The 23686-nt window shown below is 41.9% G+C and overlaps 1 protein-coding gene across 1 annotated transcript; it reads right to left on the reverse strand.

Moving 5' to 3' along the window:
* Window positions 1–3671: 3671 nt before the first annotated feature.
* LOC115855815 (myosin-1-like) lies at window positions 3672–22985 on the reverse strand. The gene is given in 42 exon segments (XM_030861403.2): window positions 3672–3824; window positions 4620–4715; window positions 4816–4920; window positions 5005–5175; window positions 5266–5391; window positions 5720–5923; window positions 6011–6319; window positions 6693–6771; window positions 6773–6815; window positions 6907–7072; window positions 7355–7538; window positions 8289–8476; window positions 8636–8754; window positions 10556–10682; window positions 11293–11682; window positions 11769–11859; window positions 12111–12210; window positions 12213–12252; window positions 12335–12511; window positions 12604–12846; window positions 14987–15242; window positions 15338–15474; window positions 15563–15686; window positions 15985–16102; window positions 16183–16270; window positions 17338–17408; window positions 17503–17809; window positions 17905–18075; window positions 18194–18343; window positions 18434–18552; window positions 18756–18894; window positions 19048–19130; window positions 19133–19150; window positions 19246–19344; window positions 19996–20059; window positions 20198–20290; window positions 20377–20454; window positions 20457–20496; window positions 21269–21296; window positions 22272–22425; window positions 22539–22682; window positions 22782–22985. Coding segments are annotated over 42 exon segments (5796 nt in total).
* Window positions 22986–23686: the final 701 nt, after the last annotated feature.

The raw sequence follows: 23686 nt of genomic DNA on the forward strand, positions 1-23686 counted from the left end.
ATTTTTTGTTTTGTTTTGTTTTTTTAACATCTTTATTAGAGTATAATTGCTTTACAGTGGTGTGTCAGTTTCTGCTTTATAACAAAGTGAATCAGCTATACATATACATATATCCCCACATCTCTTCCCTCTTGCATCTCCCTCCCTCCCACCCTCCCTACCCCACCCCTCTAGGTGGTCACAAAGCACCGAGCTGATCTCCCTGTGCTATGCGGCTGCTTCCCACTAGCTAGCTATTTTACATTTGGTAGTGTATATATGTCCATGCCACTCTCTCACTTTGTCCCAGCTTATTATCCTTCCCCCTCCCCATATCCTCAAGTCCATTCTCTAGTAGGTCTGCGTCTTTATTCCCGTCTTGCCCCTAGGTTCTTCTGACCATTTTCTTTTTTTCTTTTAGATTCCATATATATGTGTTAGCACACGGTATTTGTTTTCCTCTTCCCCATGTCATCTTTACTGGCACCATTTGTGGGGTCCCATTACTGGCTAGCAAGCATGAAAGTCTCATCTTCCGTGAATGCTGTGAAACTGTCTAACTCCCTCAGTGCTCTTCTGGGCCTTTCTTTATACCACTGTTGGAACCCTGCTTTCATTCTGCGTTCTTATTAATTTCTGTCATTGTCATCTCTAATGTGGGGCTGTAGTACATTATATGTAATTCCCTTGTGAAATACTTGGGCATGATATAGAGCTGTGGTTTTCAGAATGTAGTCCCTGGACCAGCAGCATCAGCATCACCTGGAACTTGTTAGAAATGCAGATTCTTGGCCCCAACATGGACCTACTGAATTAGGAACTCTGGAAGTGGGACCCCAAAATCTGTGTTTTACCAAGTCCTCCAGATGATTCTGATGCATGCTACACTTGAACACCACTGATGTGGAGGTTCGCATAATCCCTTGGCTCATGAGGAAGGATGCTGGAGGTCTTAATGCTCAGAGTCACCCCTCAGCAAAATTGTTAATAAATGGCCTTTGTGGACATATTTTCTTATCTCCCCCTTGCCCTCCCTCAGGGTTGCCTTCCTTCCGGCACATCTCAAGAGACCTCTTTCTTTTAGATACTTTCTTAGTTGAATAGCCAATAATTCTAGCTAGGGTATTAGCTGAAGTTAGTATATTTTCAATTTAATAAGAGATTAAAGTGAACATCCTCCAAGATGCCAAGTATTCAGTCTCTAATAGGAAGCTATTTAGATATAAGATTGATAGACAGGGAGGTAATGTTTTGGAGTAATGTTTGGAGGTAATGTTTTGAGATTTCTTCTGTTCTTGGTATCTCTTGGTTATGTGAACAGTTATGAATTGAGCCGAGGGAAGAAGATTCATGGTATTTCCAAGTATCAGTATGTCAGTGGTCCCAGATTTTGCTTTCAGTGACCATGGCCTTTAAGGCCTCAGAACATAGAGTGGTAAAGAAACTGGCCTTAGTATAAATTCTTAGGAGATTTTATTAGTTTAATGATACCTGGCTGGATACCAAAAGCACTAGGGCATGGTTGTCTCTACCTAGTTCCCTATGTGTATATTTTAAATAGGTTCATCAATAAGTTAGGGAAAATGTCCCTTGCCCTTTGTAACTTTTCACAGTCTTCTCCCAGTCTCAATTTCTTTCCAATACAGTTAGTCTAAGAGCTACTTATCAGGGAGGAATCACTTAAACTACCTCTATTTTTCCTGATTTAAAGTTGGTTTTGGAGTCAGCCTCCTGCTCTCTCCTTGCTTGTATCCTGTTTAGATTCTCTTATCCAGTATCAATAGTTTAGAAACAGTTCCCAAATCTCAATGATCCCTCATATCAATTAAAGAAAATACAAAGAGTGTTATAAGTATTTATAGATGATCATGTGTGGTTTTCTTGTAAGATATAAGGAAATAGGTCTATGAATCACTTAATCTGTGAGGAAGATGAAGAAGAATATTAACTAGCATAGTTGTGACTCCAAATCCTTGCTGCTTTAATCAGGGACACCAGAGTAATTGACCCCTAGATAATGAAATCCACTCTCAACTCTCTACATAAGCAATTATTTAAATAGTTAGGAGACAGAATAATAAAGCAGTTGCTCATTGCTTTTGAGGTCAATAGGTTAACTCTGCAGAGTTTAATTAAAATTTGATAATAAATGCCTACTCTAGGCAGGATATTTCATTAGTCTTCATCGTGGCCTAGGTAAACTATTCCTTATAATTATTTTCTACCCCTTTTAAATTCTCTTCTCATGAAGCAGGCTTCTTACTGCTAATTAGGATTCTCACACCGGGGAAAGAGATTCCCCAAAAGCAGCCTCCTCATTAGCAAGGGGTATCCACCACTGTAAAAGAATAAATTGGTATTCAGCTATGTTATTTTTAAAATGTCTACACAACGAAGCCAAATTGTACGCTTTAAACAAGTATCACTGCCCCCCATCCCCCACTTTGGCAACAGCTATGATAAAATTTCAGTCACATTCTTTTTGATATTAAGAAATTATTTGTCTGGTTCCTGCTTAAAATATGTATGGTACTGAGAAAATTCAGGTTCCTTGGTAAGCAGAATTGTATGTAGAAATTAGGTCAACAGGAAGATTTATCTAAAAAGTTCTGTCCTTTTTGTTGGAGAGGTATGTGGTTCAGAGGAAAAAAATTACCCCCCAGACAGAAATAAAAATCTATAACCACAAAGTAACTGGGAATGCTGTCAAACTGTCTAACCTCCCCAGTGCTCTCCTGGGCCTTTCTTTATACCAGTGTTGGAACCCTGCTTTCATTCTGCGTTCTTGTTCATTTCTGTCACTGTCATCTCTGGTGTATCTCATTTAAAAAGCCTCCATAGTATTTCTAGGGTCTGGTCTTTCCTATCCTCCTTCATCCTCCACGCTACTGCCAGAATTGCGTCACCTCTCCTCCTTGTGAAATTTGACCGGTTAGATACGTGTCCTAATTCCTTAGCCCTGCATGTGAGGCTGAACCCCTCATAGTCAGGTCTCAGCTTCTATCTCTGGCCTTCTCGGATGCCCTTTGTTCATGGAGCCTCTGCTTCAACTACTCTGAAATCTCATGCTTGTTTTCTCTTCTTAGAATGGCCATCTCCTTTTCTCTTTCACATGATAACTATTTACTCATCTTTTAGGAGCTAATTCCATCTCCCTTGAGAAACCTTTCTGGATTCCCCAGGTTCACATCTCACGCTATGTTATTACCACACTTTGTTTTCATGCTTCTCTCAGAGTACGCAAATTGTACCAGCATCTGTTTGAATTGCTATCACTTGCTGGCTTGAGCTCTTCAAAAGCAGGGATGGTTGTCATATCCTTGGTACCAATTTCTGTACAGACACGTTCTTGACACTCAATAAAATTGGTTGAATGGAATTGAGTATCCCATTAACTACCTTTGCATCCTCTTAGACCACTTCATTTCATTTGCCTTCTATTAAAGTTGGTTCCCTGACCACATTCGTTTTTTGTCATTGCCTCTGACTGCACACAGTAGGAGCATAACAAATGTTGAATAAATGAATTAGTTCTAATAGCACTATTGAGCTTGTAATTAAGAGACACATGTATTTTTAGATTGCAAAATTCTCTGCAGATTTATTTCCTTGACATTACAATGACATATGACAGTGACAAAGAACTTCACATTTTGTGCATTTCTTTGGTCACCTTTCAGCATTTGAATGAATTACTCTTCACTTATGACTTTTGTGTGAACCTCCTGGCTCTTCACCCGCCGCTTGTTGACCTGCGACTCGGCAGTGTCAGCCCTTTCCTCGGCCTCTTCCAGCTCGTGCTGGATCTCGTGGAATTTGGCAAGGTTGACATTGGCTTGTTCCTCCTGAGAAAAGAAATGCATTTGAGAGAACAAGAAAATTTGACATTTTCTGATTCTTACTGCCTTTGTTACTAACAGCAGCTATAGAATTTGCTTCATGAGTGAGAAAGCAAAAGGTTCTGTTCTTTGGTGATGTACCTATTTGGGGTAGGGCATCCCACATATTCACCTCTGTGTTGGTGGGCTTACAACCCCCTGTTCACTCTCTCTCACTTGACTCTCTTCCTGACAAACTTAAGATGCTACAGTGACAACAGGGATATCAAAGTAGCAGGAATTTGAGTCAGCCTTGTTTCTGTGGAACAAACTTTAAAAAGTAGGTACTGTGGTAGTATTGGGTGTGGAGAACCTTAAGGAAGGTTTTAGAATTAACAGGATGAGAAAGATAACTACAGCCAAATGGAAAAGAAATGTTCTGAGGTCGATTCATCATGTACTTAAATAAGGCTTAGATTCAGAGTGCTCATTTGCACAGCCCCTATGGGTGCTGGGAATTGCTGGGAGTAGAGTGTTCTAGTTAGGGAGGGAGGTGGGTTGTAACCAAGATGCATCTCTACACTGCTTTGTCTGGAAAACTGCTAGAGGTCTCAGAAGAAATGAACCCGAATCTCTAAGGATCCAATAATTAGTGGTACGATTTTTTTCATTCTAAATAAATACTCATTTTCAAACCTAATTTTGTGTTCCCAATTTAGTCTTCTTTGCCTTAATGAAAGCCTCTTAAATTCTATGAGCTTTAGTCTCCACAAATCCTGGCCCTGCTCCTGAACCTTTCTCTCTCACTGGGGAGGTACTTACAGCCTCTTCAGCTTGTCTCTTATAAGCTTTAACTTTGGTTTGTAATTTGTTCACCAAGTCCTGTAGCCTGAGGACATTCTTGCGGTCCTCCTCAGTCTGGAATGAAAGAGGTAGCAAATAGTGTCATTGTTTGAAAACAACTCATTTTTATTTTCTTGAAAGCAGTAGGCTTGAATTATATGGAAAGGCTGATCACCTAGTAAGTAAGTTCCTTCACTCTTCTGTCATGTTTCCAAAGACCCTTGACAGCCTCAACGTTGCGCTTCTGTTCATTTTCAACCTCATTTTCAAGCTCCCTCACCTGGAAGAGGACAAAGGTGTTTAGCCACTTGGCTGTAACTAGCAGCATGAACAGGCTGGGAATTGAACAGGCTGGGAGACCCACCCTGGCCTCCAGCTTCTGGATCTGCTTCTTCCCACCCTTCAGGGCCAGCTGCTCAGCCTCGTCCAGGTGGTGCTGCAGGTCCTTCACCGTCTGCTCCAGGTTCTTCTTCATCCGCTCCAGGTGGGCGCTGGTGTCCTGCTCCTTCTTCAGCTCCTCGGCCATCATGACCGCCTAATTAGCAGTAAAATAAAACCAGTAGAGAGAGCTGAGACAGCCCATCAAGATTCTAACTTGACCACCCCCGTGTGGCCCTCTGCTCACGTCAGTGATGGCCTTCTTGGCCTTCTCTTCTGCATTGCGAGCTTCTTGGATAATGTCCTCCATCTCTCCCTGGATTTGGGAGATGTCTGTCTCCAGCTTCTTTTTCGTGTTGATCAGGCTGGTGTTCTGGTTAAAATATCAAATTTAGAAATACTGAGTACATGAGAGCAAAATTACAATGTCCAATGTTCTAATGAACCCACAAACTAATTAATTAAGGTAACTAATTAGTATCCCTTCTTGTTCCATAAATTATCTGAGTTGACAATATACTTTTACAAGACAGTCAACTCTGAATGTCACAGTTCATATAAACAAAAATATTGTTAATCCAAAGATATTTTAAACTTTAACCTCCATAAAACATTATGAATACATTTTTAGATAGTACTAAGATTTGAGCAAGAATTTCATTTCCAGTCCACTGTATTTTTTACTTTTATGTTATACTCACCTGGGTGTGCAGGAGCTGGACGCGCTCGCTGGCATCCAGGAGCTCCTGCTCCGCCATCTTCCTGCTCCTCTCCGTCTGCCCCAGGGTGGCCCGCAGCTCCTCGATCTCGGCCTGCAGCAGGTTGGCTCTGCGCTCCGCGATCGCCAGCTGCTCCTTCAGGTCCTCTTGGCCCCGGAGAGCATCATCCAGGTGGAGCTGGGTATCCTGTGGAATGAATGATCATTGAGACACCTTGTTCTCAGGGCTGCAGTCACCCCAACTGCCCTGGGACCATCTCCTGAGCCCATTTACCTTGAGGATGGCTTGGGTGTTCCTGTAGTTCTTCAGGGCCTCAGCAGCCGTGCGGTTGGCGTGGTTCAGCTGGATTTCCATTTCATTGAGGTCTCCCTCCATCTTCTTCTTGAGCCTGATGGCATCATTTCTGCTCCGGATCTCAGCATCCAGCGTGCTCTGCATGGACTCCACGACTCTAATGTGGTTCCTCTTCAGCTGGTCAATTTCCTCATCCTTTTCAGCAATTTTCCTGTCAACTTCAGACTTGACTTGGTTCAACTCCAGCTGGATGTGCAGGATCTTTCCCTCCTCATGTTCAAGAGATGCCTTAATGACAGCAAGGGGTGACATTAGCAGGGAATGGAAGTGCATGGTATTCTAGAGATAGGAATTAGTTCCTACCTTTGTGCTACTATAACGCATCTTTTTTCCATTGTTACAGAAATTTCTGCCATGTGGTGTTGTTGGTTTTGTATAATTCTGTCTCCCTAGCTAGCTAATGCCCATGGAGGCAGGGCCCTTAACTTATTCATCTTTGCTTTCTCGGTGTCTAGCATACCGATGTCCAGTTATGTTAGTTGTATGCATGGTCAGTTTTCCATCCTCATATTTATTACCCAGAGTAAAAATTATTTTTCTTTTCTCTTGATTCTTGCATGTATTAGATCTTAATTCCTCTCAAAATGGTTTTAGAGTCTACCTCTGCCTCTTCTAAAGCAGCCTGAATTTCAGACTTTTCTTGTTCCACTTTTTTATTTATTTTCTCCAGTTCATTTATGTTTCCCTCCTTCTGCAATCTGCTCAGTGAGGTCAGAAATCTCCTCTGTTCATGAAAAAAAAAAATTAAAAATTCATTCAGTGAGGGAAAACATTCTTTCAAATCTTTTGTTGAAGAAAAGGTAAAGTGTCCTCACGTTGCAAATTCTTGTTTTCCCACTTCAAGGTTTCACGTTGGTCTAAGGATTCCTCATAAGCATTCTTAACCTTGAACAGCTCTGTGCTGAGGGTGCAGGACTCCTTCTGGGAAGCTTCAAGTTCAGCATTAGTTTCTTCATACTTCTGTTTCCATTCTGATAGGACCTGAGGGGCAAGGAATGGTCAAGAAATTGAGTGGAGAAAGTTTGATGGGATGAAAACCATTTATTCTGGCAACTTTCAAACAGAGTTGAGATGATCGGGGACTGAAAAATAATTATGAATGAGAAGAGTAGAAAGCACAGGAGTCCCCACTCCTCCCCACCTACTCGTGGAGCTGGAGCTGCTGAGAACAGCCCTCGGATGGTTTGAATAGGCACATGGAAGGTGGGAGGCTCTCCTTAATCACATGTTGAATGCTGAGACAGAAACTGGTGCAGAAATTACCTTATCGAAGTTCCTTTGCTTTTTGTTCAGGGCTGCACAGGCGGCGTTTGTCCTCTCCACATCAGTCATGAGGTCCTTGACCTCATTCTGGAGCCGCTGCTTGGTCTTCTCAAGGGAAGCGCATTTGGCGTTCACAGCTTCTACGTGTTCCTCGGCATCTTTCAGACGCTGGGCCAGCTTCTTCCTAAAAAGTGAAATAAGGACAATAGAAGTGAATGGTCACTCAGAAACTCTTCTAAGGCATCCACCAAAACATTATAATTCCTATCTGGCTCTACATTATTCGCAGAATAAATGACTAGATCTCTCCTGAAACTTTCTCTTGAATGAGAAGGTCCCTTCCTTAAACTTTCTGTTGAATAAGATTCTCCCTCTTAAGTTCAGTGTTGAACCTTTGATTGCATTGAATATTTAGACCTTTAACAACAATATGTGTTATTTCTTATTACAGAGCTTAGTGTCTACTTTTTAGTCTTTAACACTGTATTCTTTTTTCCTCTACAAATAACCATGTTTTTACATCTCAAAAGGAGGAGCTGTGCTTTAAAGTCTGATTATTTTTCTCTTACATATCTGTCACCCTGGACCGATTTTTCCATTAATGGCTAAGACGGAGGAGCAGCACGGGAGAGTATAATTGACTCGTATTCTGTCTACACCTGTATGGATAGGATGATGTCAGAAGTTCCCCTTTTAAAAAATAATCATTCAGCTTCCTCTTGCACTATGTCCTTTTTCCTTCTACCCTCTAACTTAACTTCTTTCCCTAGACAACCTAGAGTATTTGTTTTTCTTGCTTAGGTTTATGTCATGCATGATTTTTCGTAGGTTTTTATTTGGGGAGCAATGGACATTTGCCCATGTGGTATTTAATATCAGGTGCACTTTGATTGTTAACAGAGCTATTTTCATTTTAGGTAATTCTAGAACATACTTAGCCTCCTCCAGCTCCTCTGTGCGCTGGATGGCGTCCGTCTTGTATTTGGTCCTCCACTGGGCAACCTCACTGTTGGCCTTGGACATTGACCTCTGCAGCTCAGCCTTGGCTTCCTGCTCTTCCTCATACTGTTCCCCCAGCAGGTCACAGCAGGACTGCAGGACGTGGGCCAGGGCACTCTTGGCCTGAGAACATAGAGATTGGTGACTTAATTTTATATCTTTAAGGTGATGTTTAGTCTCTAAGCTCCTGTAGGCCACCAGAATAAAATCTGTAGAAGTAAGCAGAAAACAATCTCAAAAGCAAGGATAATGACAAAAACAACAGCTGTAAGTAGGGCTAACCTTTCTCTCCTCTTCAAGGTGCCTTTTCAGTTCTTCTGTCTGTTGTGTGAATGCTTGTTTGCCCCTCGAGAGCTGAGAAACTAATGAGTCCTTTTCATCTAGCTGTCATGAGTATTCACCTATAAAGATCAAGAACCAGAAAACTCAACCTTACTTTGGAAGTTAAAGCTCTAAATTACAAACTGGAGGGGGAAAGGGAGCTGGGTTTGAAACGTGATGGAGAGTGTGGCTTTTAGCAAACCACCAATTTCCACTTCAACCCTGGTGAGGACATCTATGTGAAAATGAGAAGTAGGGAAGACTGAGGCAGATTACACGCTTCTGAACAACACAAAAGATTTGGGGAGCTATTTCAAATTATTTGATCACAGTAGAAACTGGTGAAGAAATATGTGAAAAAAAAAAAGGTAAATCAAACCAACAAAAACCATTCCAGTGTTTTTTGTGTAAGGCAACAGTGTTGTACTAGTTTACCTTTCACTGAAACTTGATTGAAACAGAATTTATTCTTTGGAAAATAGGAGACTTTGAGCAGTTCCCTCTGAAATGATGTTTGAAGGAAAATCCTGGAAGAATTTTTATATTAAGAAACAATCAAGTGTCTTTCCACCCCAAGAATGAGTTGGTTTGTGGATAACTAATTAGTTCTTAAACTAAGTGGCATTTAAATTTGTCTCCCATTCTTTAAGCACCATAATTCAGAAAATACACTATATAGTTGACCCTCGAACAATCGGGGTTAGGGGTTTCGACCCTCTGCACGGTTGCAAATCTGCTTATAACTTTACAGTCAGCCCTCTTTTTTCACATCCATGGATTCAACCAACTGTGGATCATCTAGTACTGTGGTATGTTTTTATAGGAAAAAAATCACGTATAAGTGGACCCACACTGTTCAAACCTATGTTGTTCAAGGGTCAACTGTATTATGTTAAAAAGAGAGAAAACACTTTCAGCACCATTTTTGAACTGGTTACCTGTAAGCCTTATCTCTTTAACATTTAATAAGAATCACAGCGTTCATTTTTTTTTTCATACCACTAAATTACTAGGAGTAAACATGTAATGAGGAAAAGGAACTACAGGGAGCATTCTGATTATTTGCGAATACAGTTTTTCTTTTTCATAAAGTGTACTTATCAACTGTATAACAATAATAAAAGCCTTACTTGAGCTTTGTTCTAGAAAGAACAATATTTGAATGAATATGAAAGAGTAAAGTGGTTCTCCAACAATTTGATCTACCTATTACGTTAATGGTCCAAATGACCCACAAAACAATTTCCATCTTGTTACCTCTCACTTGGGGAGAAGAACTTTGGTAGAAAGTTGGACAAGTTGATAGGGGGAGGAGTAAATGCAGAGACCCTCCAATTTGGATAATCAAAACTCTGTGTACCTCACTTGAATGCTCCTGGCTGGATTGTGGTCCTGAATATTTCCCTACTTAACTGTGGTGCTACCGGCAATTGGCAAGACTTCAGGGAAAAGACTGGAGTAAGCGTTCTTGGACAGGTCATTTCACCACTACCATAATCCGACATCTTTAAAATGGAGATAACATTACACAGACTAATGAGGGTAAAAAAGTAATTAACTTGTGGAAGCACTTTGAAAAGCAAAAGTAAATACTGTCAGGATACACTTTTTTATTAGATAACTTTTAGATTAGAGTGAAATCTGCTTTAAAGTGTTAAAAAATAAGAGAGCCTGGGTCTGTATTTAAAAGAAAACAAACCCAAAACCAAAAAGACAGAAAGGAAGAAAGTAGTCCATGCTGGTGGTCAATAAGGTGTTCATATGAGCGGCTCCTCCCAGGGAAGTCATATGTGAGCTCAAATAACTCAGTGTAGAGTTTTTCAGCAACTGGATAGCCAAGATAAATTTATCATTCAAGGTCAACACTGGTAGATGGCCCACCTGATTCCGTCTGCAGGTGCGCTCTCTGAGCCGTCAGGTCACTGAGCAGCCGCTGCTGCTCTTCCTCCTTCGTCTTAAGTTCACTCACTTGGTCTTCTAGAGCGCGGCACATCTTTTCAAGGTTTCCCTGCATTCAAACAGTGGTAAATGGCATCTTAAGCAAGTATTTGGACCATAGAAATTTGCAATAATCTAAGCATTCCATAGAAGCTGCAGTACTCACTTATTTTGAGAATAAACTACCTTTACAAAACAACAACAACAACAACAACTGAGGCCTTAGTTTGTGATGGAAAGAGTAACAAGACACATAGTCTAAACCTACTGCCACGAAATTGCTTTGTGAAACTAAGCCTTTACTCAGTTGGCTTATCTGTGATATGAGAATAGTGATACTTGATGACTCAGCTCATGAAATTTCTTTGAGAAGCAGGTTATGTATTTGTGCTTAAGGGAAAAACAAAAAGCCTAGACAAGGTGAGGTGTTTCAAAAATTTCAAAATACATCATTGAATTGTATTTTTTATTGGAAAGAACTTGAGTTTTCAGGATGCATATTCTTTGGGGACAGCTCTTCTCCTGTAAAGAGGGAGCACTTGGCCCCATGACATGGGAGTTGCCCTTCCTGCGACCAGCCTCCTGCCATAATCTCCTTCTGCCAGTTACTAGTGATTCTTGAAAGGCTCACTCACACCTGTCCTACAGAAATCTCTACAAGACTTAAATCATGATTGTACCTTGGCTTTGGAGACAGTCTCCACGTTGCTAGCAAGGTAGTCGATCTCCATCTTCAGCTCACTCTTCTCCTCCTCCAGCTTCTGCTTGACCCTCTGCAGGTTGTCAATCTGCTCCCCCAGCTCGGCCACACTGTCCGCGTGCTTCGTCCTCAGCGTGGCCGCTGTGGCCTCGTGCTGCAGGGTGGCCTCCTCCAGGTCCTGGCGCAGCTTCAGGAACTCGGCCTCCCGCTTCTTGTTGAGCTCTATCTGGGTGGATGTGACGCCGCCCGCCTCCTCTAGCCGCTCGCTGATCTCCTCCAGCTCCTGGGAGAGGTCCCAGCGCTGCTTCTCAGCTTTGGCGTGGGAGGCCCGCTCTGCCTCGATCTCCTCCTCCAGCTCCTCGATGCGGGCCTGGCAGTGGGGAAAAGCTCAACGTCAGCTCCTTTGTGTTAGTATTTTGTCATGTTGAATGAAACTGATGGAAATCATGGACTTACCTGTAACTCCTTGATCTTCTTCTGCAGTTGAATGCCAGGTGTTTGTTCATCTTCAATCTTGCTTTGCAGGCTGCTCATTTCAAACTCTTTCCTGTTAGGAGAGCAACGCATTAGCTCATACTCTGTCCTCTTGCCAGTCTTCTTCTCTATGTGTAACTGAACGTTTTTGTACTGCTGGTGTTGAGGAAGTGCTAATTGCATGTTTTACAAGTCAGTACTATACCATTTTCATTAAATACAAAAGTTAAAGATGTCATTATTTGTTTTTTTCTGTGTGCTGCGAAGTAATATTTTTGAGATCCAGACAACGAGCAGGTTACAATTGAACTCTCTCATACTCACTTTCGGAGTTTTTCATCAAGTTGCTGCTTATCATTTTCTATATCCATTGTGGATTCTTGGGCCAATTTTAGGTCACCCTCCAGCTTCCTCTTGGCTCTAAGTCCATGTGCAGTTTCTTTTCTTGCTCCAAAGACCCTTCAAGCTAAATACAAATAATGTTGAGTCAAAAGGATTGCTTAGCTTCCTTTCAAAGAAAATAAGTTCCTTGCTAATCCTAGACTTACGTCATCCACTTGCTGCTCTAGCTTGGCTTTAGCTTTGTTCAGGGTGTTCCCTTTGTCCTCTTCTGCCTGCAGGTCATCCAGGGTCTGCTGGTGGGCCTCCTGGAGGGCCTTCTTTTCCCTGGTCTGCTTAGCTTTGACTTCGTCCAGGCCTGCCATCTCTTCTGTGAGGTTTTTCACCTAGAAAGGTTAAGGAAGAGATTATCTCTGCTCTAAAGCAGCTTAGTTAGATGGCAGAGTCTCTATATGCTGTATACAAATATATTTCATACCTTGTTCTCTGTGGCATGTTTCTCCTTCTCAACCTTGGCCAGTGTCAGCTCAAGGTCATCTATGTCTTTCTTCAGTTCCGAACATTCGTCCTCCAGTTTCCTCTTCTTGGCCGTCAGCTCAGCATTGATCTCTTCCTCATCTTCAGCTCTCTTAGTCACCTCCTTGATCTTTGCCTCCAGCTGGATTTTGGTTTTGATCAGCTGGTCACATCTATCTTCTGCATCAGCCAAGCTAGCTGTTTCCTGAGAAGGGACAGTAGACACTTTTAGATCTTGTTCTGTGGACATTTTCAGATTTTATTAAGATTTTGAAACCAAACAAGTAAATGGTGCTTTAAAGCTTTTGGTTAATTTTTATTAGCTTTCCATTATTTAGGAAATATTTATTGGGCACTCCACTTATGGCACTGGAGATTTTTAAAAAAGGAATTTGTCATAATTCCTGATGAATTTATAATAAAATTATACTTATTAATGATGGGGTTCAGGATAAACTATCCCAAAGTATGGTACCTTGGCATAATGAATATCTTAAGCTAAAGGAGTTTGAGAAAAGAGCAGAAATAGGAAGCCCACCCTGACCCATTCCCCTCACCCTTCTTCCCTGAAACAGGTCATAAAACTTCCATGTGGAAGGTCCCCTCCCTGTACTGGGAGGAAAGAAGACATTCTTATCACAAGAGGTGGGGAATTTAGGACTGAGAAGGCTGTATAAACAAACCTTGTTAAACTAACCCTTATCTTCCTAGTTATTTCTTCATCACTTACTACCCCAGTCCAGACCCCTTTGTCTTGTCAGTTCTTCACATATTTATCATTTCTTTGTCTAAAGGGTATAAAAGCTCCATGCTCTGGCCACTTCTTTAGGTCTTTATTCTCTTGGAAGGCTCCCATGTACACATAAAAATTAAATAAAATTTGTTTGTTTTTCTCCTGTCATTCTTTGTCAGTTTAAGTTTCAGACGCAGCCAAGGAACCCTAAGAGGGTCAAGGAAATTCTTTTACTCCCCTGCATGATAACCTGTGTTTAATGTGTTGGTATATAACTTCAGTTAGTTTTCTTTATTTAATATTATTTTCCAGAACAGTTTAGTATATGGAAAGCAAAGGAAATGGTTGGATATTTAGCAGAAAAGTGAATTAAAGGGAAGATACATGCTGCAGTGACAGAGTGGGTGGAATTAATGGGAGCATGCGGAAGAACTGAGGGGAACGGAACATTTTAGAAGGTGGTGCTAGAGAAGTAGCAAGTGTGTTTCTTAGGAGAAGAAATAGGAGTTGGAATATAAACCCTCTGAGGGCAGGGACTATGTCTCTTGCTCAAGGTTGTATCCCTAATGTTTGGAACTTCATGAAATATTTATTAAATGGGTAGTTGATAGAATAATGTTGAAAAGAAGTCATATTATTCTGAGAAGAGCATACTTAGATCAGTTATACTGATTATACTTGGATCATACTATACTGAGAGAAATTAACTTCCATACAATTATCTCTTGATTCTTAATGGTGTGATGAACCCCTCCTCAATTTGGAAAACCATTGTCTCCATAAACCACAAGGAAAGTCACAGTGCCAGCCTAGGTAGTTATAATTCATTTTTCTTTAATTTTTCTAGTTATCTGTCTAAAACCTGTGCGCCCACTGGAACCAGTGCAGATTCCCTTCTAAATTCAGAGAACTAGAGAGTAGCTTTTAATGTTTCTGTTCTTGATTTCAGTGGTGGCAGCTGAAATTTTCTTGTCATTTGGGTCACAGAAATGGGTTAGATAGTGGTGTTGATCAAATATTTCTTCTCAAGCCTTTGGATATTTCTTGGGACATCAAAACAAGAACACCAGTACTATTTCTCATGCTTTGCCTAATTGACACTATTTATAGAAAGTATTGCCATTTTCTTTGCGATGATCTTATTCTTTCAGGTCCTAGAGACTTTCTAAAGATATAGTTGAGAGGGAAATTGCCAGGGGACCATAGATTTTAAAATTCAGAATATGGGTTTTGAGTTGATACATTCTCATCATAAAGTCTCCTCGCTCTTCACTGTCAACATTGTTCTTTCTTCACTGTTCTTATTTGCATTTTTCAGCGGGGAGAATCTTAGGGAACAAAGATCACTTTCTTTACTGCCCATATTTTGGTAGGAGAAACAACAGGGGGAAAGGAAAAATGCTTTTATTTTTCCCTTCTCAACAGAAAGGAATCCTACCACAGAGCTTTTTAGTAATATTGTATATGAAATTTTATGGAACATTCAGAGGAGTTGTGAATTAAGAAAGATTGATAATCAGTCCCTTAATAAGGTGGAATTTAGACTCTCCCCTAGCAACTGCTGAATTGAAATTTTAGCATTAGATTGCAAGCAAAGGCTTCTGATACTCACAGATTGAACCTGGAGCTGCAGGTCATTTTTCTCTTGCATCAGAGTTACTATTTTCTCTTCAAGTTCTTTACATTTTGCCTCTGACTTAGCTACCTCTTCTTTGGTCTTCTCAAATCCTTCGTTCTTGGTGGCCATCTCCTTCCCTGTCTCTGCACTCTTGAGGAGGGGCTTGATTTTGAAATACAGCTTCATCCAGGGCCAGTCTTTCACATTCATGAAAACACGAATATTGTACTGGATATAGAAGATGGACCCTCTGTGATAGGAACAGAAATGTTCAAAGTCAGGTATAACAGGAAACAGAATTAAAAGGCCTAGGCTGATGGGGTTTAGTAACATTTCCTATTTTACCTCCCCTCCACCATCTTCTGGTACTCCACTCTTGCCAAGAACCCTCTGCACCTGGCCTGGGTTCGAGTAATCAGATGGGCCAGCTTGTCATCTCGCATCTCCTCTAGGAGCCCCAGAAGGCCAGCTTTGAAGAAGACCTATGCGTGGGCAGAGTTGCAGATCAGAAACTTTACATAAACTCCAAAGGGACAGGCATAGGGTCTGGTGGGCCTTAGAGACTATTACCTTGGTGTGACCAGATTTATACTGGGTGTGGTCAATGTCGATGGACCCAAGGAGCTTCTCAGAAGCCTTCTTGCTGTCAATGAATTGTCCTTCAGGGATTGCACTTGCATTTAATATCTTGTGTCTGTTTAAGCCAAACAAATAAATGATAGAGCTGTTGTCACCAACAAGAAATCTTCCTGCCTTATTATAGAAACAACTTAACTGTTGGGTAGTCTAACACAGATAAACAAGCGATCGTATCTATCTCTTTATCTAGTCTTTGTATATTCAAAGGGTGTCAAACTTTTGGTATATCAATACGGAGTCTGTTAAATTTGTTGCTCTTCAATTTTAATAGAAGTTATAAAGGATAGGATTATTTCATTGAAAAATGAAATAACAAGAACCTTGTAAAATAATTCACAGTGAGAAAGTCTGACCTGTGTTTGAAGTCTGCATACAGGATTCTGCTTGGGAACCCCTTCCTGCAGATGAGGATGCCCTCCAGCACACCGTTACACCTCAGCTGGTTCAGGACAAGCTCATGATCCATGGCCCCTAAAGAGAGATACATTTTCCATATAATAGTCTGATGAGAAATTACACTAGAGCTTGTCTGGATATCAGAAGTGTCTTACCAGGGGTTTTGGTTTCACTGGGGACGATGTACTGTGCAAAGTGGGGGTGAGTGCTTCTCAGGCTGGTCATCAGCTTACTCAAATTCTCCTGTGGAACCATGTGAATATTTGGTTAAAAATACACTATTTTTGTACATTCATATTTATAGACATAATTATCATGGTCCATGATACTGTTTTAATTTCAATGATTAGTATCCAGATTGAATTTGCAGAGGGTTATCTCTGGAAATATCTCTATTTTCCCTATCTTTGTGTATTATAAACTCGCTGTTGAAGTGGTTATTCATTCCTGTTGAATTTCCTAGCATATGTTATAAAGTTACGGCATTTTAACATATGGAAATACTCTACCCATAATCTTTTGCCTAGATAATATGGTCCGATTTACAAAAAACTCAAAATCTTCTTCCAGCTCTCCCATTTCTTTCTTTACCCAACTTTCAATTGTATCTGCTTCTCTAACAAATGCTTATTCCTTATAATTACGTAGCTGTGTCTTCCTGCTGGTTTCATAGAAAGGGGCCTTTTAATGCCTTGTTCTGCGAATTGGCAGAAAACGGATAGCCATCTTGCCAATGTGAGAGGTTTTCCACCCTATGGAAATCCTGAGTTTTCAGAATAACTAGAACTTCAGTTATTACAGATAGGATTGTCAAAAGATAAGTAAATTTTCCTTAAAAAGCTATTTCTTATCACACCTGATTTCTTATTTTCTTCTTTAGATCAGCCTCCAAATCCTACCACTATTTTTCTATCCTCACCTTTCACAATCTACTCATTTCAGTTTTACGCCAGTATACACCTAAGCACCTACCCCATTTGGACGCTCCCAAAGAAAATCTCATGTTTTGCTTAATCTTCTCCCAGAAGAAGCTTTTAAGTGTCAAATGACCTTATTTCCCAGCCCCAATATTGAATTTTACCGTCTCATACTGACTCTGACCTGGCACCTGTGTCTCCTATATACTGAGCTATCTCTTCCAAGCTACCCCACACCTTCCTGTGAGAGTCAATGCTACCACTACCTGCTGACCTGTCTCCTGGAGCCACATTTAGTTCTAGAATCCTTGCAAGATTATTTACCCTTCCCCACATAGTAAAGTAAAATTTAACTTCCTGAACCTAATTAAAGAGAGAAAGTGAAGTTTGTACCCTGAAGACAACTGACACGGTCTGGCAAGAAGAACCCTTCTTCTTGCCACCTTTCTTTGTACCGCCACCCTCTAAGGGGAAGAGAAATCACAAGCACTCATAGTACAGGCTTTCTCTGCCTCAGTTTTATACATGAAGTAAAAGATTAATTCTGTTGATAATTACCTGCTTCAGATGTTTCCTCAGAGAAAAGGAAAGCCAGAATCTTCACTGTGGAATTCTGGTACAGCCCGACCACCATCTCGTTCAGGGGGTCCTTGTCCTTCTCCAGCCAGCCGGCAATGTTGTAGTCCACAGTGCTGACGTAGCGCACCAGGGAGAAGTGGGCCTCAGCCCTGCCTTTAACCACCTTGGGCTTCTGGAACTAGACAGTCTTTCCAAGATGCTGGTCATACAGCTTGTTCTTGAAGGAGGTGTCTGTGGCCTTGGGGAACATGCACTCCTCTTCCAGGATGGAGAAGATGCCCATCGGCTGGACCAAGGCAGAGTGCATACGGGGCGGGTATGAGCTGCAGTGTCAAGCAGCAGGTCGGCGAGGGGCGGCTGCTGAGTGCACACAGCAGGTACCTTCTCGATGAGCTCAATGCAGGCGGCCAGGTCCATCCCGAAGTCGATGAACTCCCACTCGATGCCCTCCTTCTTGTACTCCTCCTGCTCCAGCACGAACATGTGGTGGTTGAAGAACTGCTGCAGCTTCTCGTTGGTGAAGTTGATGCACAGCTGCTCCAGGCTGTTGAACTGGGTATTTCAAATACCAAAGAGTTTGAGTGAGTTTGGAAAATCCAATGGACACTCAGCAAAGCAGACACACAGCGGAAGGGTGCTTTGAGGCTTGTCATTGATGCAAACAACTCGCGTCAAAGATCTCAAAGCCAGCGATGTCCAAGACCCCAGTGAAGTACTGCCTGGGCTGCTTGGTGTCCAGCTGCTGGTTGATGCAGGTGACCATCCACAGGCACATCTTCTCTTAGACGGCTTTGGCCAGAGCGCCCACTGCATTGTACACCTTCTTAGACAGAGTAATGATCGTTGCTGTTATTAAAGACGTGTCCTGAAGACCTGGGAAGTGTGAGATTCACAGAGGTTGTGCCATTACCTGCTGCACAGTCTGGCCTTTGGTGACATACTCATTGCCGACCTTGACCCTGGGGTAGCAGAGGGCTTGGAGCAGGTCAGCAGAGTTCAGACCCTGGAGAGAGGCAGCCTTGTCAGCAACTGCAGAGACACAATTCAGACATCCAGTATGACCCACTATGACCCCACCGTTCCTAGAGGCAGAGTAAGGAATGAATCATTCCTATGTGGGGTTATATTTGTATGTGGCCATCATATGCTCAGGTGCAAAGGAGCCATGAGTTTGGAGTGGGCTTATTTGCCTCTATTCTCTCATTTAACCCAGATGGAGGTTCATTTGGTACCTTCGGTGCCATCTGGCTCTGCTTGCTCCTCACGCTGCTTTTGCTTAAATTTCAAGTTCCCATAATTCATTACTGCCCCCGTGAGATTGTAGATGGACACTTTTTCATCAGAAGAGAAGCCCAGGATGTCAGTGGCACTCTACCAGGAGAGATGAGAGGGCAGAATTAGGGCAAAAGACACTAACTTATTTAGAAGAACTTATACTGTGTCCTTATTCACACCTACAGCAGGTTGTCGTTGTCATTTCCATACACAATGACTTATTTTTAAAAAACTTCATGTGTAACTGACATCTGTGGCCATCAGCTCTTCTCGGTCGTCAGTGCTAGGGACTGTGATCTCCCCTTGACTGATGAAGGCATAGTCATACGGGTGGTGGTGATCAGGAGCATTTCTGGGTGCATAGAATTCAGGGTGTATGGTTTACGTTAGAAGGTGTGCTAATAAAAACATTGGCTTCTAACTTAATAAATGTAAGCTCTTTTGTACCAATTAGTTCTGGCTTCTTGTTAGACATGATCTGATAAAAAATATGGTAGCCTCTTTCTGCCTTTAGCTGGAAAGTGACTCTAGACTTCTCCAGAAGATCTGCAATGGAAAGTAGACATTGGATTAGCGGGAAAAATTATAAAGTTCCTGGAATGATTTTGGAACTTGGGGTCATAAGCTCAATCTCACTGGCCCCATGAGATTTCAGCTGAATGGTCCCGTGGGATATCACATATTACGTCTCTACCACTGTGGTTGCTCTTGCCACCTCTAGAAGGAAACTGAAGTTGCCTGGCTCAAGACATATTCATTTCTCATACAGAAGATTCTTGACATTTCAAATATAATTGATTCTTGATAACCTGTTCCTCTTCAGGGTCTCTTCTCGCTTTATAACAGGGGTTACTAAGAGCAACATTTATCAAGGCTCACACTAGGAAGAAATCACATACACTAAACCCAAGTTATATACCCCCAGTCTTAGTTTTTTCTTAGAAAAATTTGAAATTTCTTCTGAGGCTGGCATCCTTCAGATAAGCCCAGCAACTCCTGGCAGTTTCTAGAGCACCGTTGGCTCCTGACTGAAGTGGATGAAGCACACTGTGGGCTCTGGTTAAGACTGGCATTACCCACAGGCATGTTTGGCAGTGACTGGTGTTTCACAGGCTCCAGGCTCAGCAGGAGCTGTAAGATGTTCCTCCCAACCATCATTTGTCATTCTTGGATTCTGTTTAGGAGGTCCTGTTACTCACGTTTCAATATCAGCAGAAGCCAGTCTCCCCGTGGTACCGAAGTGGATCCTGATGTATTTACCCTTGCAAGTGAAAAAGATGATGTTATATACAAGACTGTTAGCACACGAGTAAAAAGAGATTGAATTAATAACTCAGAGAGCCTTCTCTGGCATTTGAGAGGACACCTGAGAAAACCCTTCGGTGACCCACAGACTTACAAAGCGAGAGGAGTTGTCGTTCCTCACGGTCTTGGCATTGCCAAAGGCCTCCAGCAGGGGGTTGGCACTGATGATTTGATTTTCCAGAGTCCCCTGCAAAGGCAAGAGCAGTCCTCACATGTGGGGCTCGGGAGTTTCTTACTTGACGGCTTGGATTCTGACGTGGCAATCAGACCTGCCTGCATTTTGCCAGTAGTAGCTTCCTCCTTCCTCTTCTCCCCAGTGACTGCAATTGTTGCAAAGTACTGGATGACACGACACACTTCATGTTCACAGTCTTCCCAGCCCCGGATTCTCCGCTGTCAAGCAGTGATCAAATATGTGTGAGAAATTAAGCTCTGTGACAAAGGAAACTACTTCCTCCATTAGCATTTACTCTTATGTGCCTGTCTTTATATGTCTTTGTCAGAGTCCCCTAGATCTTTCTCTTCAGGCCACATTTAGCCCATATTATTTCTGTTGCTTTGCACTGATAAGCATCTGAGACAGTCGATCATTAACCATGTAGCACTTATTTCTTGAGTGCTTAAAATGTGTCAGGCTCTCTTCTAGGTGCTGAGGCCGGGCTTCAGGGGTCCAAGAAGCAGCTCCTCAAGTACTATGTAGTAAATGAAACAATTAGTAAAAAACTCTCTGAAGCAATGCATGTGTTCTTCAGCTTCCTTAGACTAAAGATATCCCCAAGTTAGGTCTTTGAAGGAATAGACATTCCTCAAGTAGGCCTTGAAAATGAACCCCTGGTAACGTTCGCAAACTGCCCAAACTTCAGAAGGTGTGTGTGCTCATGGTCCGGTACTGGGTTCTGGCCATGTGTGGACATGGTGTTTTATATCTCCTAATCCCTGGCAAGCTCTGGAACTTTCAAGAATGGGCTAGCAAATGATGTAATTTGCGACATTGTTATTTCATATTTGGATGCAATCCGAGCCCTATAATAAGTGATAGCAATATTTAGTTCCAGGCTGATTATGCCATTGCTTTACTATGGGGCATGAACTAATTTCTTCTTTTGGATTGTGATTTTCCCAGTGAAAATAAAATAGGAATAGGTCTCAGAATAATAATACATATGTGATTAAGGTAGACTGATTCTCTCGATCTAGAAGAAAGACAGTGGACAGTCAGCATATCTACTAGTTACACAAACAAAACTTTCTATAGGGAAACACTGAGGGCATTGAGTGTAAGTGTCACACTCAGTGGGGTTTTTCCATATATTATTGTAAAGTTACATGTGGTGTTGTTATTATGTCTCTTAAGTTGGGGAAGAGAAACATTAAAATGTGTAGTGTTTTAAACTCCTTATGCCCCACAGGAAGTGTGTCCTTCTGGTTTAAAAGAAAGAGCAATCCTTTCCATAGACACATTCCCTAGTTGTCATCTATAGGTTCCAGTGGCCTGCTCTTTGCTAATGAATGCATATAACTGAAAAATGTACAATATTCTAAGGATTTGGACTGTATTTCATAGTTCAAAATAGTGTTAATCAGGCCAAGATTGAGATTTAGTTTCTAAATGGATCAATTGCACACACACACACACACACACACACACACACACACACACACACACACACACACACACACACACACACACACACACACACACACACACACACACACACACACACACACACACACACACACACACACACACTGTCTCAAGGTCCCAGACTGCAGCCCTAATTCTGATCAGCTTCCCAAAAGCATGCTATGGGGTCAAAGAAACATCAGGTAAGAGAGGGTGCCTCAATCAGAATAAAGTCCTTTTAAGGGGGGACAGTGACAACTTCCTTTTGAATGAAGTAGTCCCCGAATACCATTTTCATTCAGAGAGAGGCTATTATCTCTGAAATGGGTTCTGATGACTTTAAAGACGTAACAATACTTCTTAAAGTATCTAATTCAAAATCAACAAGAAACATAGGTACTAAAATGATTGAGCTGTGCTTTAGTCACCTCTTGTGTGCACCTAAGGGGCTGGATTTGAGTATTCCTAAAGGTCTTTTTAACTTTTCCATGTTGTGATTATAGGTGGTGAAATAATTTGTATGAAAAACAGTCAGGCCACTCACCAGTCAGCATGAACTGATAGGCGTTGTTAGAGGTGGAGAAGAGGTGGGGCGGGGCCTCCTGTTTTTTGCCTCGGTAGGCAGCCACCACCTCTGGGTTGTACACCAGCAGCCACTTGTAGGGGTTGACGGTGATACAGAAGAGGCCTCAGTAGGTCTGCACCGTAAAGGAAAAAAAGGAATATAATTATTTCATGGGGACCTTCATAACATACTATTTTTCAGAATATTAACCACCTGCATGAGCAGAGGTCATGAGAACAAACTCACGTAGATCATCCAGGCTGCGTAACGCTCTTTGAGGTTGTACAGCACTGCTGGCTCATGCACGTGCGTCATCATGACCATGTCCTCGATCTTGTCAAATTTGGGAGGGTTCATGGGGAAAACTTGGTCGTCTTTCACAGTTACTGTCTGTCAAGTCAAGTAAGAGAGGCCAGGTCGACAAAGGAGTGTCAGCTCCCCTAACTGGCAGTGGGGCCCAGTCTAATCCCCTCCAGTTGTTTTGCTCACAGCTCCAGCTTCGGTCTTGGCTGTCACCTTCCCTCCTTCTCTACTCTGCACGGTTGCTTTCACAAAGGACTCCTTAGGGTCTACCATGAAGATTGAGGACTTGGCATCAAAAGGCCTATTGTGGGCCTCCATGCGCTCCTTTTCAGGCATTCGGAGGTAAGGAACAGCCTCCCCCAAAATGGCCATCTCAGCGTCAGAACTCATGGCTGTGGGTTATTGATGGCAGCCGAATCAGAGACACTGCCTGGCAGAGGAAGTAAAGATATTATAGAAAATCAGCAACTGGGCCATTCGATTCACGTTAAAAAAACCACGACATTATTCCTTGACAAGTTGAGCACTAGCATCTTTTTGGGTATGGTCAACTCCCTGGCTTGGCTGGAGGTGAAATGTCAGTCTCCGTGTTCTGTGCCAGTGGTGATAGATACTTATTCTTGCATTTGGAAAGAGACAGTTGTTTCTGGCTCATCTACTGTATGATATTGTAGCTCCTTTCTCTGTTTCGTTTGCATATTAATCTTAAGAAGCCTCCTATCATCAGCTTATACAGAACGCCATGCTAAGATGACTGCAGGATTTCTCCAGCTCTTTCACTTGTAGTTCTTATCTTCCAGTGGGATTATAAGCACCTTGCAGACAGGGAGTGTTTTCCTTCTACGGCACCCTTCACACCTCTTAGAACACATGTTGGGTGTGGGGAAGGACCAAAGTTGGCTTTATAAATTAAAACATCAATAGAAATACGTTGCTAAAGTTATAGGAACTATTTAGTACCTGGTGAAAACCTTTTCATTATAGATTTGGGATTTACAAGGACTACCTAATAAAGGAAAGCAGAAATGTGAGGAGCCTTGTTTTGCATTGTTTAGTTAAAAATATCCTATTCTACATCAACTTCTCTTGTT

The sequence above is a fragment of the Globicephala melas genome, chromosome 20, assembly GCF_963455315.2.
Source record: "Globicephala melas chromosome 20, mGloMel1.2, whole genome shotgun sequence".
Taxonomy (NCBI): Eukaryota; Metazoa; Chordata; class Mammalia; order Artiodactyla; family Delphinidae; genus Globicephala; species Globicephala melas.